This window comes from Dreissena polymorpha, chromosome 1, assembly GCF_020536995.1.
Source record: "Dreissena polymorpha isolate Duluth1 chromosome 1, UMN_Dpol_1.0, whole genome shotgun sequence".
Taxonomy (NCBI): Eukaryota; Metazoa; Mollusca; class Bivalvia; order Myida; family Dreissenidae; genus Dreissena; species Dreissena polymorpha.
In genome coordinates, this window is record NC_068355.1 from 28,983,577 (window position 1) to 29,003,962 (window position 20,386).

General features: G+C 35.6%; 1 protein-coding gene across 3 annotated transcripts; it reads left to right on the forward strand.

Annotated features, from left to right (window-relative positions):
- The first annotated feature begins 264 nt into the window (after positions 1 to 264).
- Positions 265 to 18,392, forward strand: LOC127864949 (uncharacterized). Of its 3 annotated transcripts, XR_008042340.1 has the most exons (11): positions 265 to 609; positions 7,595 to 7,690; positions 8,038 to 8,143; positions 8,926 to 9,158; positions 9,889 to 10,002; positions 11,644 to 11,733; positions 12,739 to 12,810; positions 12,977 to 13,040; positions 14,108 to 14,146; positions 14,467 to 14,641; positions 15,164 to 18,392. XR_008042340.1 is itself a non-coding variant. In XM_052404842.1 (6 exons), the coding sequence occupies exons 1-5, from the start codon at positions 11,595 to 11,597 to the stop codon at positions 14,618 to 14,620; spliced, it is 468 nt and encodes a 155-aa protein (XP_052260802.1). In that variant the 5' UTR covers positions 11,309 to 11,594; the 3' UTR covers positions 14,621 to 14,641; positions 15,164 to 18,392. The 3 variants fall into 3 exon arrangements, 1 of the variants encoding a protein (XP_052260802.1); XR_008042339.1 differs by lacking the exon at positions 265 to 609 and having other exon boundaries at positions 6,133 to 7,690; XM_052404842.1 differs by lacking the exons at positions 265 to 609; positions 7,595 to 7,690; positions 8,038 to 8,143; positions 8,926 to 9,158; positions 9,889 to 10,002 and having other exon boundaries at positions 11,309 to 11,733.
- Positions 18,393 to 20,386: the final 1,994 nt, after the last annotated feature.

Below are 20,386 nucleotides of genomic sequence, written 5' to 3' on the forward strand. Positions count from 1 at the left end.
TTGATACCTATGACGAGAATTCAGTTTAGTGCTACTTTTAAAATAACTATATAAAATATATAGTTTCCGGTTATGTAGTATTATGAATAAATATTTTCGAGATATCGCTGTTTTTTTTTACAAATGATATTAATTTTAATTAAATTTGCCTGCGCAGTGATAAGCATTTAAAAGCTATTGGAGTGGTTCGATTGCGCTTCAGCTTTACGTCAAGTCTTATCTGGCCGCAAATTATACCTTTCTGAAAGGCGCTTATACAGTCAATCGTCTGATAATGCTGACGTACCGGGGTTCGCGGAAGAAACGTGTCTGTGTTATTTTAATTATAGAACACAAATAATTATGGGATAATAAAGTGATCAGCCTAAATTAACTAAACATCATGCCAATGATCCGGAAGCTTCTATTAAAACTGTGTACAAGGGGAAAAGCCGGCGAACAGTAGCCTACATGTCACCGAGAAGTGGGGCAGTAGGCAAAAGCTTGGAACGCAATCACAAGAACTTGCAGAAGTTCAGATTGAGAATGAGAAACCAGAAACAAACTTAATTGCTAACTGTACTACAAATAGCAGTTCAGTATCAGACGTAGATACTTTGGTTACATTTGGTAAGTAAACAACAACCTAATTGGTGCATTGATTGAGATTAATTCCAGCCTCCGTCCGGCTCTAGTCACATGTCAGCTGTCCTTGGTTTATGGGTGTGTGTGATCATATACAGTCCACTCGCCGATAACGGGCCAGTATACAGAAAACGCATGAATGTAAATAAATCAAGCACAACTAGAGACTGAAATAACTATCACATTGAATGATATTTCATCTGCATTTAACCTGCACACGATTTCATCTTTGTGTTTGGAACTTACAGATTTTGCTGCCTGTATTTGTTTACATGTGCTTCCGCCATTAGCGGGCTAGTTTTGTCAATAACGAGTCACGTGATGTATAGATTGTGGGGGTTTTCTCAAAGTCGATTTTACCTGTCAAAACAGTCAAAAAGTAAACAGTGATTGTCATTGCCATCATGTAAGAATTAAATACTTATATAATGGTATCTAAAGAAAGATTCTGGGCATAATTATTAAGACAAAACTAATGAAATATTATGCTTGTTTATTTAAACAGATATATAATGTCAATAAAATATTCAAAGGTCAACAAAATATAGGTCTGTATAGATACATATATTTATATACCGAGATCAAAGATTACTACTTGTATTCAATAGAAAAAATACCAAAACAAAGCGACTGAAATTAACATTTTAAATGCTTAGCTTAATCAATACTGACTAGATTAAACAGAGATCACACATATCTATATCCTGAGGTCAAAGATTACTTCTTGTAATCAACATACAAAATAAAAGAAATAATACAAAATTAAAGAAATAAGTGATTGGAACTTACATTATTTGCCAATCAAAACTTACCAGGTAATCAACAGAGATCAAAGATTACTGCTTGTAATTTAAAACACATGCAAAGAAATACTCGGACTAGCTACAGCAGAACAAGTTCCATGGCCGTCCCTTCAGGGATACTTTTGAGCAGTTCTGAAAGTTTTTTATATTGTGCCTCAATATCAGAATGTGTGATAATGTAATTACATGGAAGCACTACACCCCCTCCTTCTTCCTTTAGTGCAGGCCAAGGAGGAAAGCTTGGGACAGGTTCTCCAGTCACCACTGCTACAATGCGTCCACTCTCCATTAAAGGCCGGAAGAATCCTGCCAAATTTCTTGGGACATGGCCAATGGGTAGACCGGCCACATCTTGAAGTTTTAGCTGCCTCTTTTCATCCGTAATAAGTGAATGCATATGGTCTGGAAAAGTATCTAATTCTGGTAACCATACCAAACTGGCACACTCATCATGAATGTTAGTGTATTCTGGCTGGACTAGTAACTGAGTAGGGGGTGTGGTATTGGGTGGTCTTATTTGGAAAAAATGGTATCCCTTAATAACAGAGTTTCTTAATACCATTTCCTTTTTTGTTGATGCCAAAACCACGGAATCATCTGGTTTCTGTAATGAAATGGACAAATTTATAGAGCAAACCATACATACAATATTATGCATATTTACATAGTTGTTATGACAGTGCACTAATACAAGTTATTAAAATATGTACATGGCTAGCCACTTGTACTTTTGATATTTTACATGTAATATTTTAGTATGGTTTAATTATTCTTACTTTAGTGCATAACTATTATATGTTTTCTAAAGAGAATGAAATATAGTCAATGGCATGTATGAATTTGTGTTTTATAATTATCATGTCTAATTTTAATGTACTTTCATTTTGAAAACATGATTATCTCTTCGAAAGTATCTGGACAGTTGATTTGTTTTTAATCAGCCATCATTTTATTATCACTAACTATAGATTATGATGGACTGCTTATTACTTCTAAACGCAATCTGGTCAGGTGAAAGGCTCATCTTCATCCACACGTTCCGTTAGGCAACCTGCATGTACCCATCCGTCACATTGGTCGCACTGTATCCATAGTTGATTTTCACCTGATGTGATATCTTCCACCCATGTGGTTAGACAAGCTTTACAGAAGTCCTTCGACATACTTGATCCTGTTGTTTCTTCTTGGGGAACAACATTTTCCACTTTTCTTTTTAAGCACCCTTTACCTTTCAAGGGTCCTTTACCTTTCTTAGGATTTGCAGCTGAGCTCCCTTTCTTTTTTTCATTTTTCTTAGAGATTTGGGCTTGTTTTTTCAGGTACGCCGCTTTTGCCTTAATCTCTCTTTCTGTAAATTTGGTAATTTTTTCTAACTGCTTCAGTGACATTGTACGAATACTTTCTGTTGAGGTCAGATTGTCTGGCAAAGTGTTCAACAGTGTTTTCCGGACTGGTTTCAATGTTTCTGGAGCCTTAGGGTAAACAAGAGCTTCTCTTAATACAGGTGAAACCAGACAGGATGAAGTGGATGGCGGTGTGGACAGAAGTGACACGATGTCAGGTGTTACAACTGATGACGTCTGTGTGGCTTGGAATGCAGCATCTGCTAGCATGTGCAGTCCAGTATGATGACCAGATGAACTACTCCCTTGTGAAGATGATGGGGGTTCAGCTGTCTTGTGCACTTTACTGTGCAGTTTCTTATAGACCTCAAAACAGGGTGACTGCGTTTCAATGTCATAGTTTTCCTCTATTCTTGTCCTGTACTTCTTTAGAACTGGTGTGGACAAAGTCTCTTCAAATACCTCTAGAGCACCCTTTGCCTTTTGTTGACCAGGCGAACATTCCATGGGCATGACTTGTGACACTCTTCCAGAAGTTGACGGTTGTTCTTCTGGTTTGGAAGTGAAGAACGTTCTTCCAGGTTTCAGGATTTCATCAGTTATAACAGATGCATCTACCGGGTATATACCAGAGGATCGGAATGCATTAATGACTGTTAGCGGTTTGTAGAAATTGAGAAATGCCTCTGTCAATTTCTCGGCAAACACCTCCTTGCCAATCGATTTTCCAGGATTTTCCCTACTGTACTTTCTTGCAACCAAATGCCACTTTGATTTCAATGGCCCGAAGACGCCTTTGTCCATCGGCTGCATCAGGTGGGTGGCATTAGGCACGATCCTGTACAACTCTATCCCCTTGCTCTTTGCATCCATGAACACTTTGTGATCAACATGACTACTGACACTGTCTAGCAACAAGACAACAGGACGATCAGTTCCAGCGTGCTTATCAAAATGGTCAATGAATTTTCCAAATGTGACAGCATCCATCCAACCTTTCTTGGTGTAAGCGATGGCTGATCCCTCAGTAGCTCCATTCAATGGATTGTACGACCTTGGTTTAGGTTCTGGAAATACTAAAAATGGTGGCATTATCTGTCCATTAGCACAACCACAGTACATAACTGTAAGTCTTTCTTTCCCTGCAGTTATGTGGGGCACTGACAAATCTCTCCGAGCAGGACCAATTACCCTTGATTTGTTACTTCCCATATTGAAACCAGTTTCATCTGCATTCCATATACGAGAAGGCTTATCAATGCACTCTTTGTTCATTCAAATACCAATTGTCAGTGACATCCTTGGTAACTTTTGAGCGCTTCAGCTCAAGTGGAGTTTCTGTGCGAATGTCTATGATATGTGAGTTCCTATTCATGAAAGCAATGTACCAACTGTAACCTGGTCTACCATCAGTGAAAGGCGTTTTCCTTTTCTCCCGTTTTACTACGTCCTGAACAAAATCCAGGAATTCACATGTTCTGAGGCCCATGCCTCTCTGCGCCATCTCACTTAACCATGAGGCCATATTCTCCTCTTCTTTAGTGAAAACAGTAGCTGGACCTTTCACCTTATCTATGTCAGTTTCACCAGAATATCTCCTCTGTAAAAAGCTATATGATAGATTGTATTCACGGGCAGCTTTTCTTAAAGACATACTTTCATTACATACGCTATAAAGGGCTCTCCGTACAGCCATCGTCTTCCTCGGACTCATCCGCTTCCCTTTCAGTTTGTATTTATTGGATACTGCCTTTGCAGATTTCTGTGCAGGGCTGGAGTGCACATTTTGGACAACCTTCTTTTTCTTACAAGGCATCTGAAACCAGAATAAAAACAAGATGTGTTTGTGAAACACTATGTCCCCAATATATTTGACCTTTGACCATGAAGGATGATCTTGACCTTTCAAACTCAAAATGTGGAGTTCCATGCATGAGAAGTTGTTATGAATCTATAGTGTACATTAAATGAGCGATTTTGACCCATATCTTTGACCTTGAAGGATGACCTTGACCTTTCACCGCTCAAAATGTGCAGCTCCATGAGATACACATGCATGCCAGATATGAAGTTGTTATCTTCAATATTGCAAAAGTTATGGCAAATGTTAAAGCTTGACGAAAACCAACAAACCAACAGACAGGGCAAAAACAATATGAGCCCCAGTATAGACTTGGGGGGGGGGGGGGGGGGAATAATAACATTCAATTCATATCAAGAGGTTTGAAACAAACATTCCTATTTTGAGCTTTCCATCTCATGGACCTACAAGACACAAGAAACTTTACTTAACTTTTTTTTATAAACAATTAACAATAGCTATCAAAGCCTTTTACAGTTTAAACAATGTGTAATTTGCAATAAAATGTGTCTATGAAAGTCATACATGCCAGAAAATGTCAAAATGTAACGTTGTGAAATCTATATGAAATGCAGAACAGCTCTAATAAGCTGTTCAACCTACATTCTGTAATTCAAACATTTGTGAGACGACCCCTCACCTGATGAAACTGACGATTCGCTAAGGGCAAAATTAGGTCAATTTACTTTCATGTCAGCAGGCCATTAAACAAGCAACTGATCAGGGAAATAATATGATGGAGGAAAGTGCATACCTTGACCCTGCTTTTAAGCAACAATTTTATTGTTCGCTGAAAATCACCGCCAGGAAACACGAGGTGAACTTCGGCCTTTCAATTTAAAACGAGGCTCTGAATCTGGATCAAAAAGACGCCGTGTTTGCATTTCATCTACGAAGATCAATACACGTTAATTGACAACAACCATTTTTAGTCTTCAAAAGTCAAAATGAAAGACCTCAACGACTGATGCATTATGATTTTAAAAGGCATGCATTAAACAAAATTTCCATTCTGTTGAATATTATCTGATTCGTTAAGGGCTACGATTCGTTATCGGCGAGTTGACTGTATATCTATTCACAAAGTAATGTTTCCAAAACCAATGATACAGTTTTAAGGAAAGTTTAAAAATCTGAAGTTAATTATTATTCCAGACTGATATCTGGATCATTTTTTAGCTCAGCGTTTTTCGGAGAAAACCAGAGTTATTGTCATAGCCAGCTTGTCGTCCGCCGTCTGACGTCCGCGTCGTGCTAAAACCTTAACATTTGCTCTAAAATCAAAGTGATTCCACCTACAACTTTGAAACTTCATATGTAGATGCACCTTGATGAGATCTACGTGCCACACCCATTTTGGGGGTCACTAGGTCAAAGGTCAAGGTCACTGTAACCTTTTAAAAAAAAAACAAACTGACAAGCCTTCATTTATTCAAAACTGCACCCGTAGCCGAGTGTGGCACCCGTTATGCATTGCTCTTATTTTTAATTCCCAGCATTGTCGCACAACTTCTGACATTACCTTATAAGATCACACAGCTAGTATAAATATATCCTCCAATTACCTTCAGTCAAGCGGTTAAGGAAACAAATAAAATAATTTCTGAAATAATTCAAACATTGCCGCAATAAACGATGTACCTCAAACAATTTATTTCATTCCCATTAAATCCATGTAAAAATTGTTTATTTACAGCGTGTTAAACTACGCAAAGTCGATAGTTCCATGCACATCCGCAAATAATATACACTACACGCGTTGTCTACCTTGAGTCAAAAGGTTACATTAAAAAAGCTATAGTACTCGATTGCAATAGACATGATGTCAATTAAACTTAGAAAATTCGATTCACTGAACAAATTTAGAGAAACTGAAAGATTAATTTAACTTTTTTATAACTTCTATTTACCATTTAACAAGTTTCTGTTTTATCGGTAGATCTTCTGTATAGCAACATATACACACAAAAAGTGCTCAAGAATTGGAAAAAACAAAAACGTTCGCAATTTGTTCAAATAAAATTTTGGCATATATGTTACTATTAAAAAATTTGATAAAAATATCAAATCGAGACAGTGTATACCCACTGAACATGTGGATAAGGGATGTCACCTATTTTTGTGATGTACCTGCAAAGATTTTTCCATGCAACATTTTCTGGGAATTGCGAAAAAGTAAAAGAATTTTCTTTAAAATAAAACAAATACATGAAATTATGTGTTTACACAAGCGCAGTGGTCTGCAATTTCTGTGCAAGTTTATTGATGAGTAGCAAAAACATGAACGGAATCGGCATACAATTAGAATATTACAGTTGAAGTAAGATTTGTAAATGTAATTAAACTTTTTTTTTCCTTATTTTAGTTGTGTCTGTAGTTTATATTTTCAAGCGTAGTAATGTTAGTAAAACAAAATACTCGGAACGCATGCATGTGACGTCATCATGAGAGCCGCAATCTTAATGTAAACAAAGTGATATAAATTAGGTCATGCTCAAAATAAGGGAATCGTACGATACATACTCATGATATTAATTAAAGTGGAAAAGTACCCCATACCACGGGTGTGTGGAAATGTATAAAAAAAACAACACACACTACAATTATGTTTCAGAATTTTGCGACTCATTGAAAAAAAAAAATTGAAAAGTTCGCAACTCAAAAAAAAAAGTTAGTGGGCCAGGGTCCTCACAAAATCATGGAAAAAAACTTGGAATATCTGAGAATACAATAATTGAGGTCTACTTATTTGTCTATAATCAATAATATTTACTGTCAACTCGAAGCTCCTCAAAATATTAAAGAAAGATATGTATGCGTTGCAGATGAAAATATAAGATACGATACTGAAAAGGCCAAACGTCTTGAAGAATGGAAAAGTATATCTCCAGAAATTATGTCTGCTTATGTACAAATGCAGACACCCAATAAGCGACAATGTGCTGATTGTTGTCTCTCCACAGATGAACTGTACAGGTGTTGTGATTGCTGTTCATGGGAGACTACGTGCCTCACATGCTTGCGGTTGAGGCATAAACATCCTCATCTGCATTTGGAAGGTACAATGTTAACAAATACAAGAGAAAGCATTTATCATATAATTGAATTTGAACATAAATCATCTAAGACAGTGTACTTTTTTTTCTTAAAGTGGTATGACTTCATTTATTTAAAAAATCTTTGAATGTGTTTAGAGATATTCAAAGTACCATTTTAGAAAATTATCATTACATGAGCTTCATACAAATACGTGTATTACAAATGTGGTCTTTTTCAATACATGGTTTCAAAACCAACCAGTTCCAACTGCCATCAAACTCAAAAGCTGTTGTTATCTTGAACTTTAAAACTGCCAGGTGTTTTTAAATTCTTATTGAGCATTTGTCTTAAATGCCCTTTTTTACAGAACATGGCTTACCTTTCTTTCATTGATGATGATGAGGCTTGGAAATTGAATGACCATTCCTGTAGCACTACTTACCTGAAAAAACTCGTGGTCGTGGATGATAAAGGTAATTTTGTAATCCTATCATGTCTCACCCTCATCATTGTTCTTATCTTATAATTTCTCATGCTGACAATTGTTCTTATCTTGTCTCATGCTGATAATTGCTTTTATCTTATCATGTCTCTTGGTGATATTGTTATTATCTTATCATGTCTCATGCTGATAATTGTTCAGATATTGTCTCACACTGATCATTGTTCTTATCATGTCTAATGCTGATAATTGTTCATATTTTATATCTCATGCTGCTAATTGTTCTGATCTTGTCTCAAACTGATATTTGTTCTTATCTTATCCTGGTTCATGCTGATAATTGTAATTATCTTATCATGTCTCATGCAGATCATTGTTATTATCTTATCATGTCTCACGCTAATCATTGTTCTTATCTTATCATGTCTCATGCTGATAATTGTTCTGATCTTGTCATGTCTCACACTGATCATTGCATTGTTCTTATCCTATAATGTAACTTGGTACGAAAGATTCGTTGCAGGTTGTTTTGCTGTCCTGTTACTTTGTGTTAAACAGTAGTCAACTTATATTGGAATCTAGCTACATTCTCGCCAATATTAATATATGCACCCTGTATCAAACTGGGTCATTAAAAGCCAAGTAACTAATTATTACAACTGGAAATGCCCAGCATGGTTACAACTAAGTTGCAAGTTGAAGTGAGTTATATGATCCCAATAAATCATGGTTTTGCCAATTTGCAATTACTAAAACACTTTTTATAGTTAACAACCATAAGTATTTTTTAAAAACCTTGTAATCTTTTTTAAGGTCGACAGCATTTGAAGACCCTGCAATTTTGCAAGTGTGAAGTTGAAGCTGTACGCTTGATTAGGTTCAACCTGTGGCCATCTTCAACCAAATTTCCAAACGTGGCATTTCACTTCGACTTCATGCGCTGGTTATGTGGTCTTCTTCTTGAAAGCTCGGTGTCATTTAAAAGTTTCTGCTCCGCATTAGACGCGTGGACATCAAATCACATGAAGACATATATTCATCACCCTGTATGTTTGTACATGATTTTTGTTTGAATTGCTTTTGAAGTAACACAAAAGTATAATATTTTTATATGTAGTTAATTCATAAAATAAAGCTTGTTTACAAAATAATTTAAGTATAAATATTTGATTTACTGATTCATGTGAATGATTTGCTATACTAGTATCAGAAAAGCAGGAGGTGGAGCCTTCCATTTTTGTACCCCTCTCTGTTAAATATGTACCATCCCCCTTCCATTTTTATGCTCTACTTTTTTAAAGTATGTCTCACCATTGTACACAAATAATTACAGAAAGACCCTATGTGTTATAGTGGCTATTAACAATTTTATAGATTAACATACATTATTATTTGATATGAAAATTATCAAATTCAATTTGATTAAGAGCAGACAGCATGGAATTATGCTGAATGGATGGATGATTGAATATAAGTATGTAAGTGGAAACATCATACTGAAGTCGCTAACACAGAACAAAGTTTAACATCTGGAAAAGTTTCACAAAAAAGTTCACACTGCACCGACAATATTCCACATTGCGGGCATATGTCAGATCCTATGACAAGCCTTATTTTTAATTGCAATGTGTAATTGCCTTATGTGTATGCTTTAGTTTACCTTTAAACGTTTATTTTAAGTTCTTACAGCTTGCTTTAACTGTTGGTTTTGTCTCTATATTTTATCATGTTTAATAAATTTTGAATAAATGGGATAAATCACGGTTATATTTTTAGGTCAAAGATTTGTACAAAGTGCTTGTAGGAGGAACAGCTGATGAATTTCGACATTTTATCTACCAAATGGAAAACATCCACGATGATGGATCCAAATGTCCAGCTTGTTATGAGGTAATGTTAAAAATAGTGATTGTAACAGAAAATTATCCCACCATTTTACAATTACAGTATTTAAAATAAATATTAATCAATGAATTGATACTTTGCTTTTTAGCTCACCTGATTGCTCAGGTGAGCTTTTGTGACCGTTCTTTGTCCGACGTCTGTCCGTCCCTCCGTCCGTTCACATTTGTTCATAAACACTCTAGAGGCCACATTTATTGTCCGATCTTCATTAAACTTGGTCAGAAGCTTTGTCCCAATGAAATCTCGGTCGAGTTTGAAACTGGGTTGTGCCGGGTCAAAAACTAGGTCACTAGGTCAAAAAAGAAAAAACTTGTAAACACAGTAGAAGTAACATTTCATGCCCAATCTTCATGTAACTTTGTTTGTCTTAATGATATGATGGTTGAGTTCAAAAGTGGTTCCAGTCCGTTGAAAAACATGACCGCCAGTGGGCGGAGCAGTTTTCCTTATTTGGCTATAGAGAAACCTTGTAAACACTCTAGAAGTCACAATTTTTGCCCAATCATCATGAAAGTTGGTCAAAACATTGGTTTTATTGATATCTCGGACGAGTTAGATAATGGTCCAGATCGGTGAAAAAACATGGCTGCCAGTGGGCTGGACATTTTTCTCTATATGTATATAGTGAAAACATGTGAACACTCTAGAAGTCACATTTTTGGCCCAATTTTCATGAAATTTGGTCAGAACATATGTTTCCTTGATATGAGAGTTGAGTTTGAAAATGGTTCCAGTCAGTTGAATAACATGACTGCCGGGAGGTGGGGGGGCAGTTTTCTTATATTTATCTATTTAAAAAAGCTTGTGAAAACTGTAAGTCACATTTTTTGCCCAATCATCATGAAACTTGTTGAAAAGATTGGTTATCCCTTTCCCGCTTAGAAGCAAAGTGAAAAAGGCAATGTGCAAACAGCATAAAACCAGAAAAGCCTGAGAGTAACTCGCAGCCTGTTCATGTTTTATGCTGTTTGCTGCTCATCAGTATCTATGGTTTAGATATGAAGTCTTAAAATCTTTAATCTAGTAAGAAAGGTCTTCAATGAAATATTATTTTATAAGGAACTACAAATGCGTGAAAATACGTATCTAAGTGGTAAAGGGTTATATATATATATCTCAGACGAGTTCGCAAATGATCCCTATCAGTAAAAAAACATGGCTGCCAGGGAGGGGGGCAGTTTTCCTTATGTTACTAGAGAGAAACCTTGTGATCGAACACTATAGAAGTCACAATTTTGCCTAATCATTGTGAAACTTATTAAATACATTGGTTTTATTGATTTCTCGCATAACCAACAGAGGCTTGCTAGCTGACTTTGTAAATAATACAATTCCTAAGATAAAGGGTTATATTGTCAGTCTTGTAACATGATGTGAAACAAAGAGGACATAATGAAAAGAAAAACGCTAACTTTTACTTACTGATGGAGACAAAACTCCATGTGCTAGTATTTACCACTGATTTGAATTAATCTTTTAAAGAAAGGATAGATAGCAGTTTACTGTTCCCTCAACGAAGTCGTTAGAAGTGTTGACTGTCAATTTCTCATGAAAGGTGTTTTCTTTTTTGAAAATGGATGCTAGTTTTCTGTGACAATTTAAACTTCTGGGTATTTTCTTATTCAGGATTCTCCCTCCCTGATAAGCTTGCTAGAGCAGAGGATGTAGAAAAAAAAAGCAAGGAGGCTCTTCAAGAAATTTTGGAACCTTTTGCAGGTAAGAAAACATGGACAAATGCAGATTTTCTACAAGTGTTTGTGTCATTATATAAAATTACCATCCCATATTTGTTTTGCAGTTTCCAGTGTTTAATTAAATGATGCACATGTCAATACCAGTTGTGAGATGAACACCTTTAATTGCTGGCTTGACAGAATTCGACTAATTGCCATCTCAGAAAATATTGTCCCAATATTAAAAAAAACAAAATGTTTGTGCATAACAATATAGAATTGAAAGACTTTATGTTAAATCAGAAGAAACAAAACTATAAATGTCCCGATAACAAACAGGCTTTTTCCGCCCTATGCCACGGGTCCGAAATTCGGCCCCATTCCCAATGCAAATCTGGTTTTTTTTTTCCCAATTGAAAAAAAAAATTCCCAATTCCAAAAAAAAAAAAAAAAAATTTTTTTTTTTTTTTTTTTTTTTTTTTTTTACCCTTTAAATATATAAGTTGACCTGATCTGGTGTAGAAAATAGAAAGTATTGCATAATTAAATTATCTGTTGCCTTGAATTTGTTTTAAGAAATGTAAAATATGTTAATGATTATTTAAGACTTTCCTTATTTTCCTCAAAATCCGGCGCTTCCCGCGATTTTTTTCACCTCAAAAAGGCCAAGCCTTTTCCCCAAATTCAGATTAAAAAACCTGCACTTATCACACATGTTCACAATATTTTGTAAAATTTTAATAATAAGTTATCAAAATAGTCGTTATTTACCAGTTAACGGCTTTTTTGAAATATAAGAAACACTGTTTTAAATAATTTACATGCGATAATTTTTCCCAATTGAGCCAAATTTTGCGATTAATTTTTTTCCCAAAATGGGGGTTTTCGCGACGCAAAATTCCCAAAATTCCAGTGTGGCGTTTTCCCAAAATGGAGCGAAAAAAGCCTGACAAAATGAACCATTTAAATAATGTAGATGAATTTAAAATAATTATTGTTTTTCTCTGTGTAAGTTCACAAATATTTATTAAATTGTTCTGTTGATTAGGAGTAACAACTGAATGTCTACAGGAATGGATAGATTATGAGCGGGTTGTGTGTATCCGCAGCAAATCAACTGGTATGTTATATGATAATTATTTGATTCATAAGTAGCTTAGTGAGTTTTTCATTTTCTCGCAGCATTCAATTGTTTTAACAGAAATTCAATAAGTGTTTACAAGCCACATAATTTGCTTAACATGGTCTTTGTGTTTTAATGATTTGCACTTCACATTTTAATACAGAAAATCACTCCTTGTCACCTGCTGAAGAGTATTGTCTAGTCCTGGAGGAGCTAACAAAATACAGGTACTTTTAATAGGAATAATGCATTTGTTACTACGTTATTTTATACAGATTCTAAGTAATGTTATTAGTTAGCATCCAGTCTCTTTGTGGATAAATAAAAAATAAATGAAGTTGTGATGTGCAAGAATAATGAGTTTTCAATCATAACACTTAACACTTTTTTTCTCAGAATGTTTTTTGGGGAGATTTTGTTTTGTTTGTTAGCTCGACTATTATATATGAAATATATATAGTGGAGCTATCCTCCTCACCTGGGCGTCGGCGTTAGCGTGAGCGTGCAAATGTTATAGTTTGCTTTCATATTTTGCAAACTTCTTTACCAACATGACCCCAATCTATAAACAAGAGCAGACAACTGTAGCAAGCATTTTGTAAGAATAATGGCCCTTTTTTGTCTTAGTAATTGAATATTTTGTTAAATTGTTAGATCCACTTGACTTCTAAAGTATCAAAGCTATTGCTTTCAAACTTCAAATATTTTCTTACTATCATGAGGGTTCTGTACCTGGCAAGTTCTATTTGACCTTGACCTTTGAATGACCTTGACTCTCAATGTCAAAAGAATAAATTAGTTAAATTGCCATAACTTCTTTATTTATGATCAGATTTTATGAATACTTTTACAAAACAACACTTGTATTAATACCACAATGGATTCCGTCCAAACCATCCCCCACGCACCAACCCTGAATCCCTGCCCCCCCACCCCCCACCCCCCCAAAAAAAATATTTTTTTTCTTCATTTTTTTATTTTTGAAAGATCGTCTTATAAATGACCACACCCCACAGTATACCCCCTCTCAACCCCCTCCCCTACCCCCACCTGAAAATATACCTGAACTATTAACTTGACCTTATTGAATAATTTGAACAATTTCCCCATGTTGTCTTACGTTATACTGTCAAGCACTTGAATAGTCGAGCGCGCTGTCCTCTGACAGCTCTTGTTAGATACATAGTACATTTACATAATGTTCCTGTAGTGGCCAGTGGTTAAAAATCATATGCTCTATGTATGTTAAATATATAATTATATCGCTAACAATTTTATGAAATCTTAATTTTAGGGGTGTGTTTGCGACAGATGTAAACAAAGATAAGAAAAGGTATATTGCATGTATCTATTATGCATGGCCTTTTTTAATTGACCTTTTTCCATTTGATACTTATTTATTTATCTAAACATTCTGTTCTATTTTCTGTCCTCTAAGTAAGGCAAGTTAAACTCTATCCACTTATAAAAATAACGATATGTAAATTACCCCCAGACAAGTAGTTTTTAAATGGTCAAAGATTAATGCATGTTATAGATTCTTTGCCTAATGCGTGTATAAAATAATTTCGTTAAAAAGTCATTTCACCTTTAAATGCCAATCTTACATACAAGAACATATACATCAATAGGATGTAATTTTATCCAATGCAGGCTAGAGACAAAACTGAAAAAGAAAGGGAAGAAGGCTGGTGTCAAATGGGACTCAACAAATGTTGATTACCTGCGGACACTCAAGACTGCACAAGAGAAACTAAGACACTGGAGACCCTTCAACAGACCACTGCAGAGAGGCTGTTTTTGTTAGATTTAATGAAAAAGTATGCAAGTAAGTATAAAAATCCATTTCTATATGATACAAGTTATTGTCACCTTAATGTAATACAAATATCTTCCTAAGACCTTTCAGTGTGTTTTTCATTACTGAATATACTTCATTATTTTTGTCTAATCAACAAAGTTGGAAACCTGGTTATTTATTGAGATATGAGCCATTTGGGCAAGAAGGGAAACAAGCAGGTGGGTTCCAGACAATCACTTTTGTTTGCATGAGCCAATCGTGATGAAACTTGTATTGCACATTAAGTTTGGGATTACATTTGGGACCAGTTAAGCAATGTTAGCTGTTACATTACATAGAATGTTCCTCTAAATAATTTGAGTGTTCATGTGGGTATTTTGTACAGTTAAGTGTGCTGGTAGTTTATATGCAGACTTAGCTTGAGATCTAGGTCTCTGTAACTAAAAACAGTAAAAGTATTTCCTAATTAAATTGTCACATCATTCATTACCTTTCTTTTAGGAGTCATTTGAAAGTTAACTAAAACTTAAAAAATAATGTTGCTTTTAGGAGGACAAGCTGTAGCCATAAGATTGGGCAAGCAACAAAAAGATAAGAGAACAGCTGTCGTTGTACAATGCGGTTGGCGGGGAAGTCGTTAAAATGCCGACACATTTGTCATTTGAAGATGTAAAGTCGTGCGACAGCAAGCTGTGGGACATTTTGAAGTCATTAGATGTAGGTGCTTGGAGGACCAGTGTGCCTGTGTCTGTAAAACAGCAAGCTGTTCGCCTGTTTTGCATGACACAGAGAGCTGCAGAAGAAAAGGAACTTTTGATTTCAGAAATGAAGTCAACATTACATTTCTTTTCCAATGAACATTCAGGTCTTTTAAACAAGGTCCTGGATAATGTTAAAGGAGACATGCCAGTCATCATCAAAGAAGGGCTTTATGTGGAAATGAAATTTAATTCATTACTGAAGGCATTCCAGTCATATCTCCCAGACTTAACACTGACTTTGCTTTCTGATTTTGCACAAAAGGTTGGTCTAACCAGCGTTCAAGAGGCTCGTATTTCTGAAATAAATTATGGAAACTTACCAGAATACGAGTTAGAACCCTCTGAACCAACTGATGTAATACTCAGTGATGAGGATTTTACAGACAGTGATAGTGACAATGACTCTGATAGTGACAATTAAATGTTTAAAAGACATCATTGACTCAAAAGCAATATTGTCTTAATTGTCTCAATTGAATTGTTCGCAATAAGTGTTCTAAGATAAGACAAACAACTGTGCTATGGCTTTTTAAATGCTCTTGTTTGTAGCTCAACTGGTAGCTCAACTGAGCACAATGTGAGCTTTTGTGATCGCCTTTTGTCCGTCGTTGGTTGTATAACACAAAAGCTCACATTGTGCTCAGTTGAGCAAAATCAGAAAGCAAAGTCAGGGTTTACTCTGGGAGATCTGGGAGATATGACTGGAATGCCTTCAGTAGTGAATTACTTGAATCACTTTCCAGCCATATCAGTAAAAAGGTGATTGGCATTTATTTCGTATTTAAATTCGCTTTATATATCGACTTTTCTCCCCGCAAATTTTGTTAGTGGAGCCCAAATAGGGTCATCCTGCTAGGAAATTTCGCAGCGAGTAAAGTCGAGATATATATAGAGCGAATATAACTATGAAATAAACGCCAGTATCTTTCTTGCTAATATGGCTGGAAAGTGAGCGGAATTTAAAAACTTATGCTTTGTAAGCACACTTATCGGCCACATTTATTGTCCGATCTTTTTCATCTTGTTAACTCAATATTTATTGTCCACTACCGGTGAAACCGGGGGGGGGGACTTATTGTTTGCGCTCCGTGTGTCAGTCTGTCTGCGTGTGTCAGTCTGTCTGTCAGTCCGTCACACTTTTCTGGATCCTGCGATAACTTCAAAGTTCTTCATATTTTTTTATGAAACTTGAAACGTGGACAGATGGCTTATATGGAGATTATGCACGTCAATTCATTTTGTTCCTATGTCAAAAATTGTGGTTGCTATGGCAACAAATGTAAAAAAATAAAATAAAAAAAAATTACTGACTGGTGGAGTTTTACCGGTAGGGGACCATATTGCTTGGCAATCTCTTGTTCCATATATACTGAAGTTGTTATCCCCCGCCATAGGCAGAGGGATATTGTTTTGGCATTTTCCGTCCGTCCGTCCGGAGCCATATCTTGGAAGTGCTTTGGCGGATTTCATTGAAACTTGGTATGTGTATAAATATGGATAAGAGGATGATGCACGCCAAATGGCATTGTACACAATCTGTTAATAACGGGGTTATGGCCCTTTGTATCTTGAAATAATGCTTTTTTGTGTGTCCGGAGCCATATTTTGGAAGTGCTTTGGCCGATATCATTGAAACTTGGTATGAGTATATATATATATATTATATATATATGGATAAGAGGATGATGCATGTCAAATGGCATTGTACACCATCTGTTAATAAAGGAGTTATTGCCCTTTTTATCTTAGAAAAAAATGCTTTTTTGATTGTCAAATATAACACTTGTGTCCAGAAGCATATTGGCTGGGGGATATCAATTCAACGAATTTGCTCGTTATAAACTCACATTTCAATGACAATTTATGATATCTGTTTTCCAGCTGTATACTGTATCATATGTAAATCATGATTGTGTTGGTATGCTTGTTTCTTTTTGTTTTTAAATGCCCCATGCTACAAAACAAATTGAATTGTTCATGCTTATATACTTTTGCCTCAAGCATTCTCATAAGGTCATTTGAAATGATGAAACAGTTGCTATTTTACGAGAACAATGATCAGAATAGATCATCTATAATTTTGTTGTGTAAAGAGGATCGATAATTGGTTAATTCTAACTTGTACTAATACTCATACCAATATTAAAACATACATTATTCCAAAGGATAAACCATTCTAGAATTTACAGAGAAAACTATTCCTTATAGATTCATCTATAATTTCTTTGCGTAAAGGTGGTCGTATACAGAAATAATTAAACTAACAATCATGTTCAGGTTGCTATTATCATAAATATATATATAAACTGACAATCATGTTCAGATTACTATTATCACAAATACATGCATATATATAACAATTTTAAAAGCAATTGATATATATGTCTCAAAAGCTATGTCCTTTTTACGTCCCAGTCTATACTTGGGGACATATTATATTTGCCCTGTCTGTTTGTTGGTTTGTTTGCGTCAAACATTAACATTGGCCATAACTTTTGCAATATTGAAGATAGCAACTTGATATTTGGCATGCATGTGTATCTCATGGAGCTGCACATTTTGAGTGGTGATAGGTCAAGGTCATCCTTCAAGGTCAAAGGTCAAATATATGGGTGGGACCTAGTGTTTCACAAACATATCTTGTTTAGTATAGACTTCAACATATCTTGGACAATACAATTTAAGAGCAATTAAGAGGTTGATGGTTCCACCCCTTTGCTTTTCTGTTGCTGAAATGGTGTTAGTACATACACCAATCAATTGTTGTTACACCGATTTACCCTGTTAATTTTTTTGTGTGTATGGTGTCGCTTTGCTTCAGCTTGTTTTTGTGATACTGTAGATGTTGAGTACTGAAAGGTAATTAGTAAGGTATGTAAAACTTAGCTTAACACTTATGGACAATGTTTTTGCATAGTTTAAATTGTATGTATGTTGAGTCATGTTATTAATTGCTTGCAATAATTTTATATTGTGAATCAATGTATGAAAAATAAACCTGAATGAAATGAAAATCATTTAAATAAAAGGTGTGTTCTTTTTGATATAGTTATGCACGGACCTATACAAACAGTCCCTGAGTTATGTCACAGGTTAGGGATAGAGTGCAACCAATATATAGGACACCTTATACACTTATAACTTAGTAACGGTACTCAAAAGGGATTTTGTGCTGAGCATGCAATATATACATGGAATATTTCACGAAGGTATAATGGTGTACTTTGAGTGAGTTGATATGCAAAACACGACTGTGCAGGTTTGATCCTTAATTCAACTGAGCGTAAACAACAAAACACATATATATGACGTATATATTGCGTATCACTCTAGTTCTGCACGAGAAAGTCATGTAAGGGGAATACCGTGCTACCAGATGTTCATGTCCGTTATTGCGTATCACTCTAGTTCTGCACGTGTAGTCATTTAGCGGTGATACCCTTCTAACAGATATTCATGTCCGTTATTGCGTTTCACTCTAGTTCTGCACGGGAAAGTCATGTAGCGATGATACCCTACTAGAAGATGTTCATGTCCATTATTGCGTATCACTAGTTCTGCACGGGAAAGTCATGTAGCGCGGATACCCTACTACCAGATGTTTATGTCCGTTATTGCGTATCATTCTAGTCAGGCCGGGTTTCCATGTGTCCGTGCTCGGCGTTCGCGTTTCGTGTCCGCGTTCCGTATACGGACACGGAGTATCTAGTCCATGCATCCGCTTATTATTTTAGCCTTTCCGTGTAAAACCCCATTCCAAACGAGGTGGTACTTGGATTAAGATGTCGTTATTAGAAGAGCACACATTTTTTGTGATGACTGCAGTACAGCATGTTAGTAGACGGATTGCAGACATTGGTACTGGATAGATGTACGTGCCATCTTAAGAAACCGTCGAACAAATTTATTAATTCAGATTCTAAAAACCTTATAATTATATTGATAAACATTACTGATTTATTCGTATTAGACAGACTTCAAAACTTATATATATAGGCAAAAAAAGAACATAAATAGCGACTTATTTTAGCGTTATATCTTGTTTGGAATATAAACTGTGTCTGTTGAAAAGCGATTATAGAGTGTACAATATGCAGACGATATATATTCGCAAATTACTATTCTCACTTACCTGAAACGCCATCAATTTACATTTCGTTGGCTATGCTTTTCCAGATGTTTTAATGCAATGTCTTTGTCTTTGAATTCTTTCATACGTTTGTTGTATATTTACTAAGTTTATTATTTTTTCACTAATATCTATGCTTGAAAGTCGACCTTTCATGTTGACTGCCGTCCGTGTACTGAGTCCAACAGATTTCAACCAGTTCGTTTTTTCGCGGACACGGACACGGAACGCGTAGACATGTAAACCCGGCCTTATGCACGTGAAGTCAAGTAGCGGAGATACCCTTTTAACAGATGTCCATGTCCGCTATTGTGTATCACTCTAGTTCTGCACGAGAAGTCATGAATCGGGGATACCCTACTACCAGATGTTCAGATCCGTTATAAGAGTACCATTCTAATTTTGTATTGGAAAGCCATGTAGCGAGGATACCGATATTCGTGTTCGTAATTGCGTATCATAATAGGTCTGTTTGGGAAAGTCATGTTGCGGGGATACCCGAGTGCTCTATATAAATGCCCATAACAATATTTCACAATGGTTTTTGACAATTTACTTTGACAATAAATTTCAAAAGGTCAGACGTGCACGGCCTTGTAACGAGTAATACGCGACAACTCTTGATTTATTCAATTTAAACAAACACACGTGAACACACAGATAAGGCATTATCTTCTATGTTTAACTGCATAAAGAAACTTTCTATTATTAAATAATAAATATAGGCTTTAGCACTCGTGCATCTGTTGTAATGTTCTAGAAAATGCAGTTTTGTGTTCACGCTTATTCTACAATAGCGTGATAAATCCGTGTAATATAACCTTTATATATGAAATTTTGATTTCTTACGCTTTTTGTGCAAACAGATGACTTGTATTGGGT

Bases quoted from the DNA above. Each gene is read 5' to 3' on its own strand.
- LOC127864949 (XM_052404842.1), top strand. From the start codon at position 11,595: ATGCTAGTTTTCTGTGACAATTTAAACTTCTGGGTATTTTCTTATTCA. The intron at 11,734-12,738 runs GTAAGAAAACAT...TCTGTTGATTAG, and splicing joins AATTTTGGAACCTTTTGCAG to GAGTAACAACTGAATGTCTA. The intron at 14,147-14,466 runs GTATATTGCATG...TATCCAATGCAG, and splicing joins GTAAACAAAGATAAGAAAAG to GCTAGAGACAAAACTGAAAA.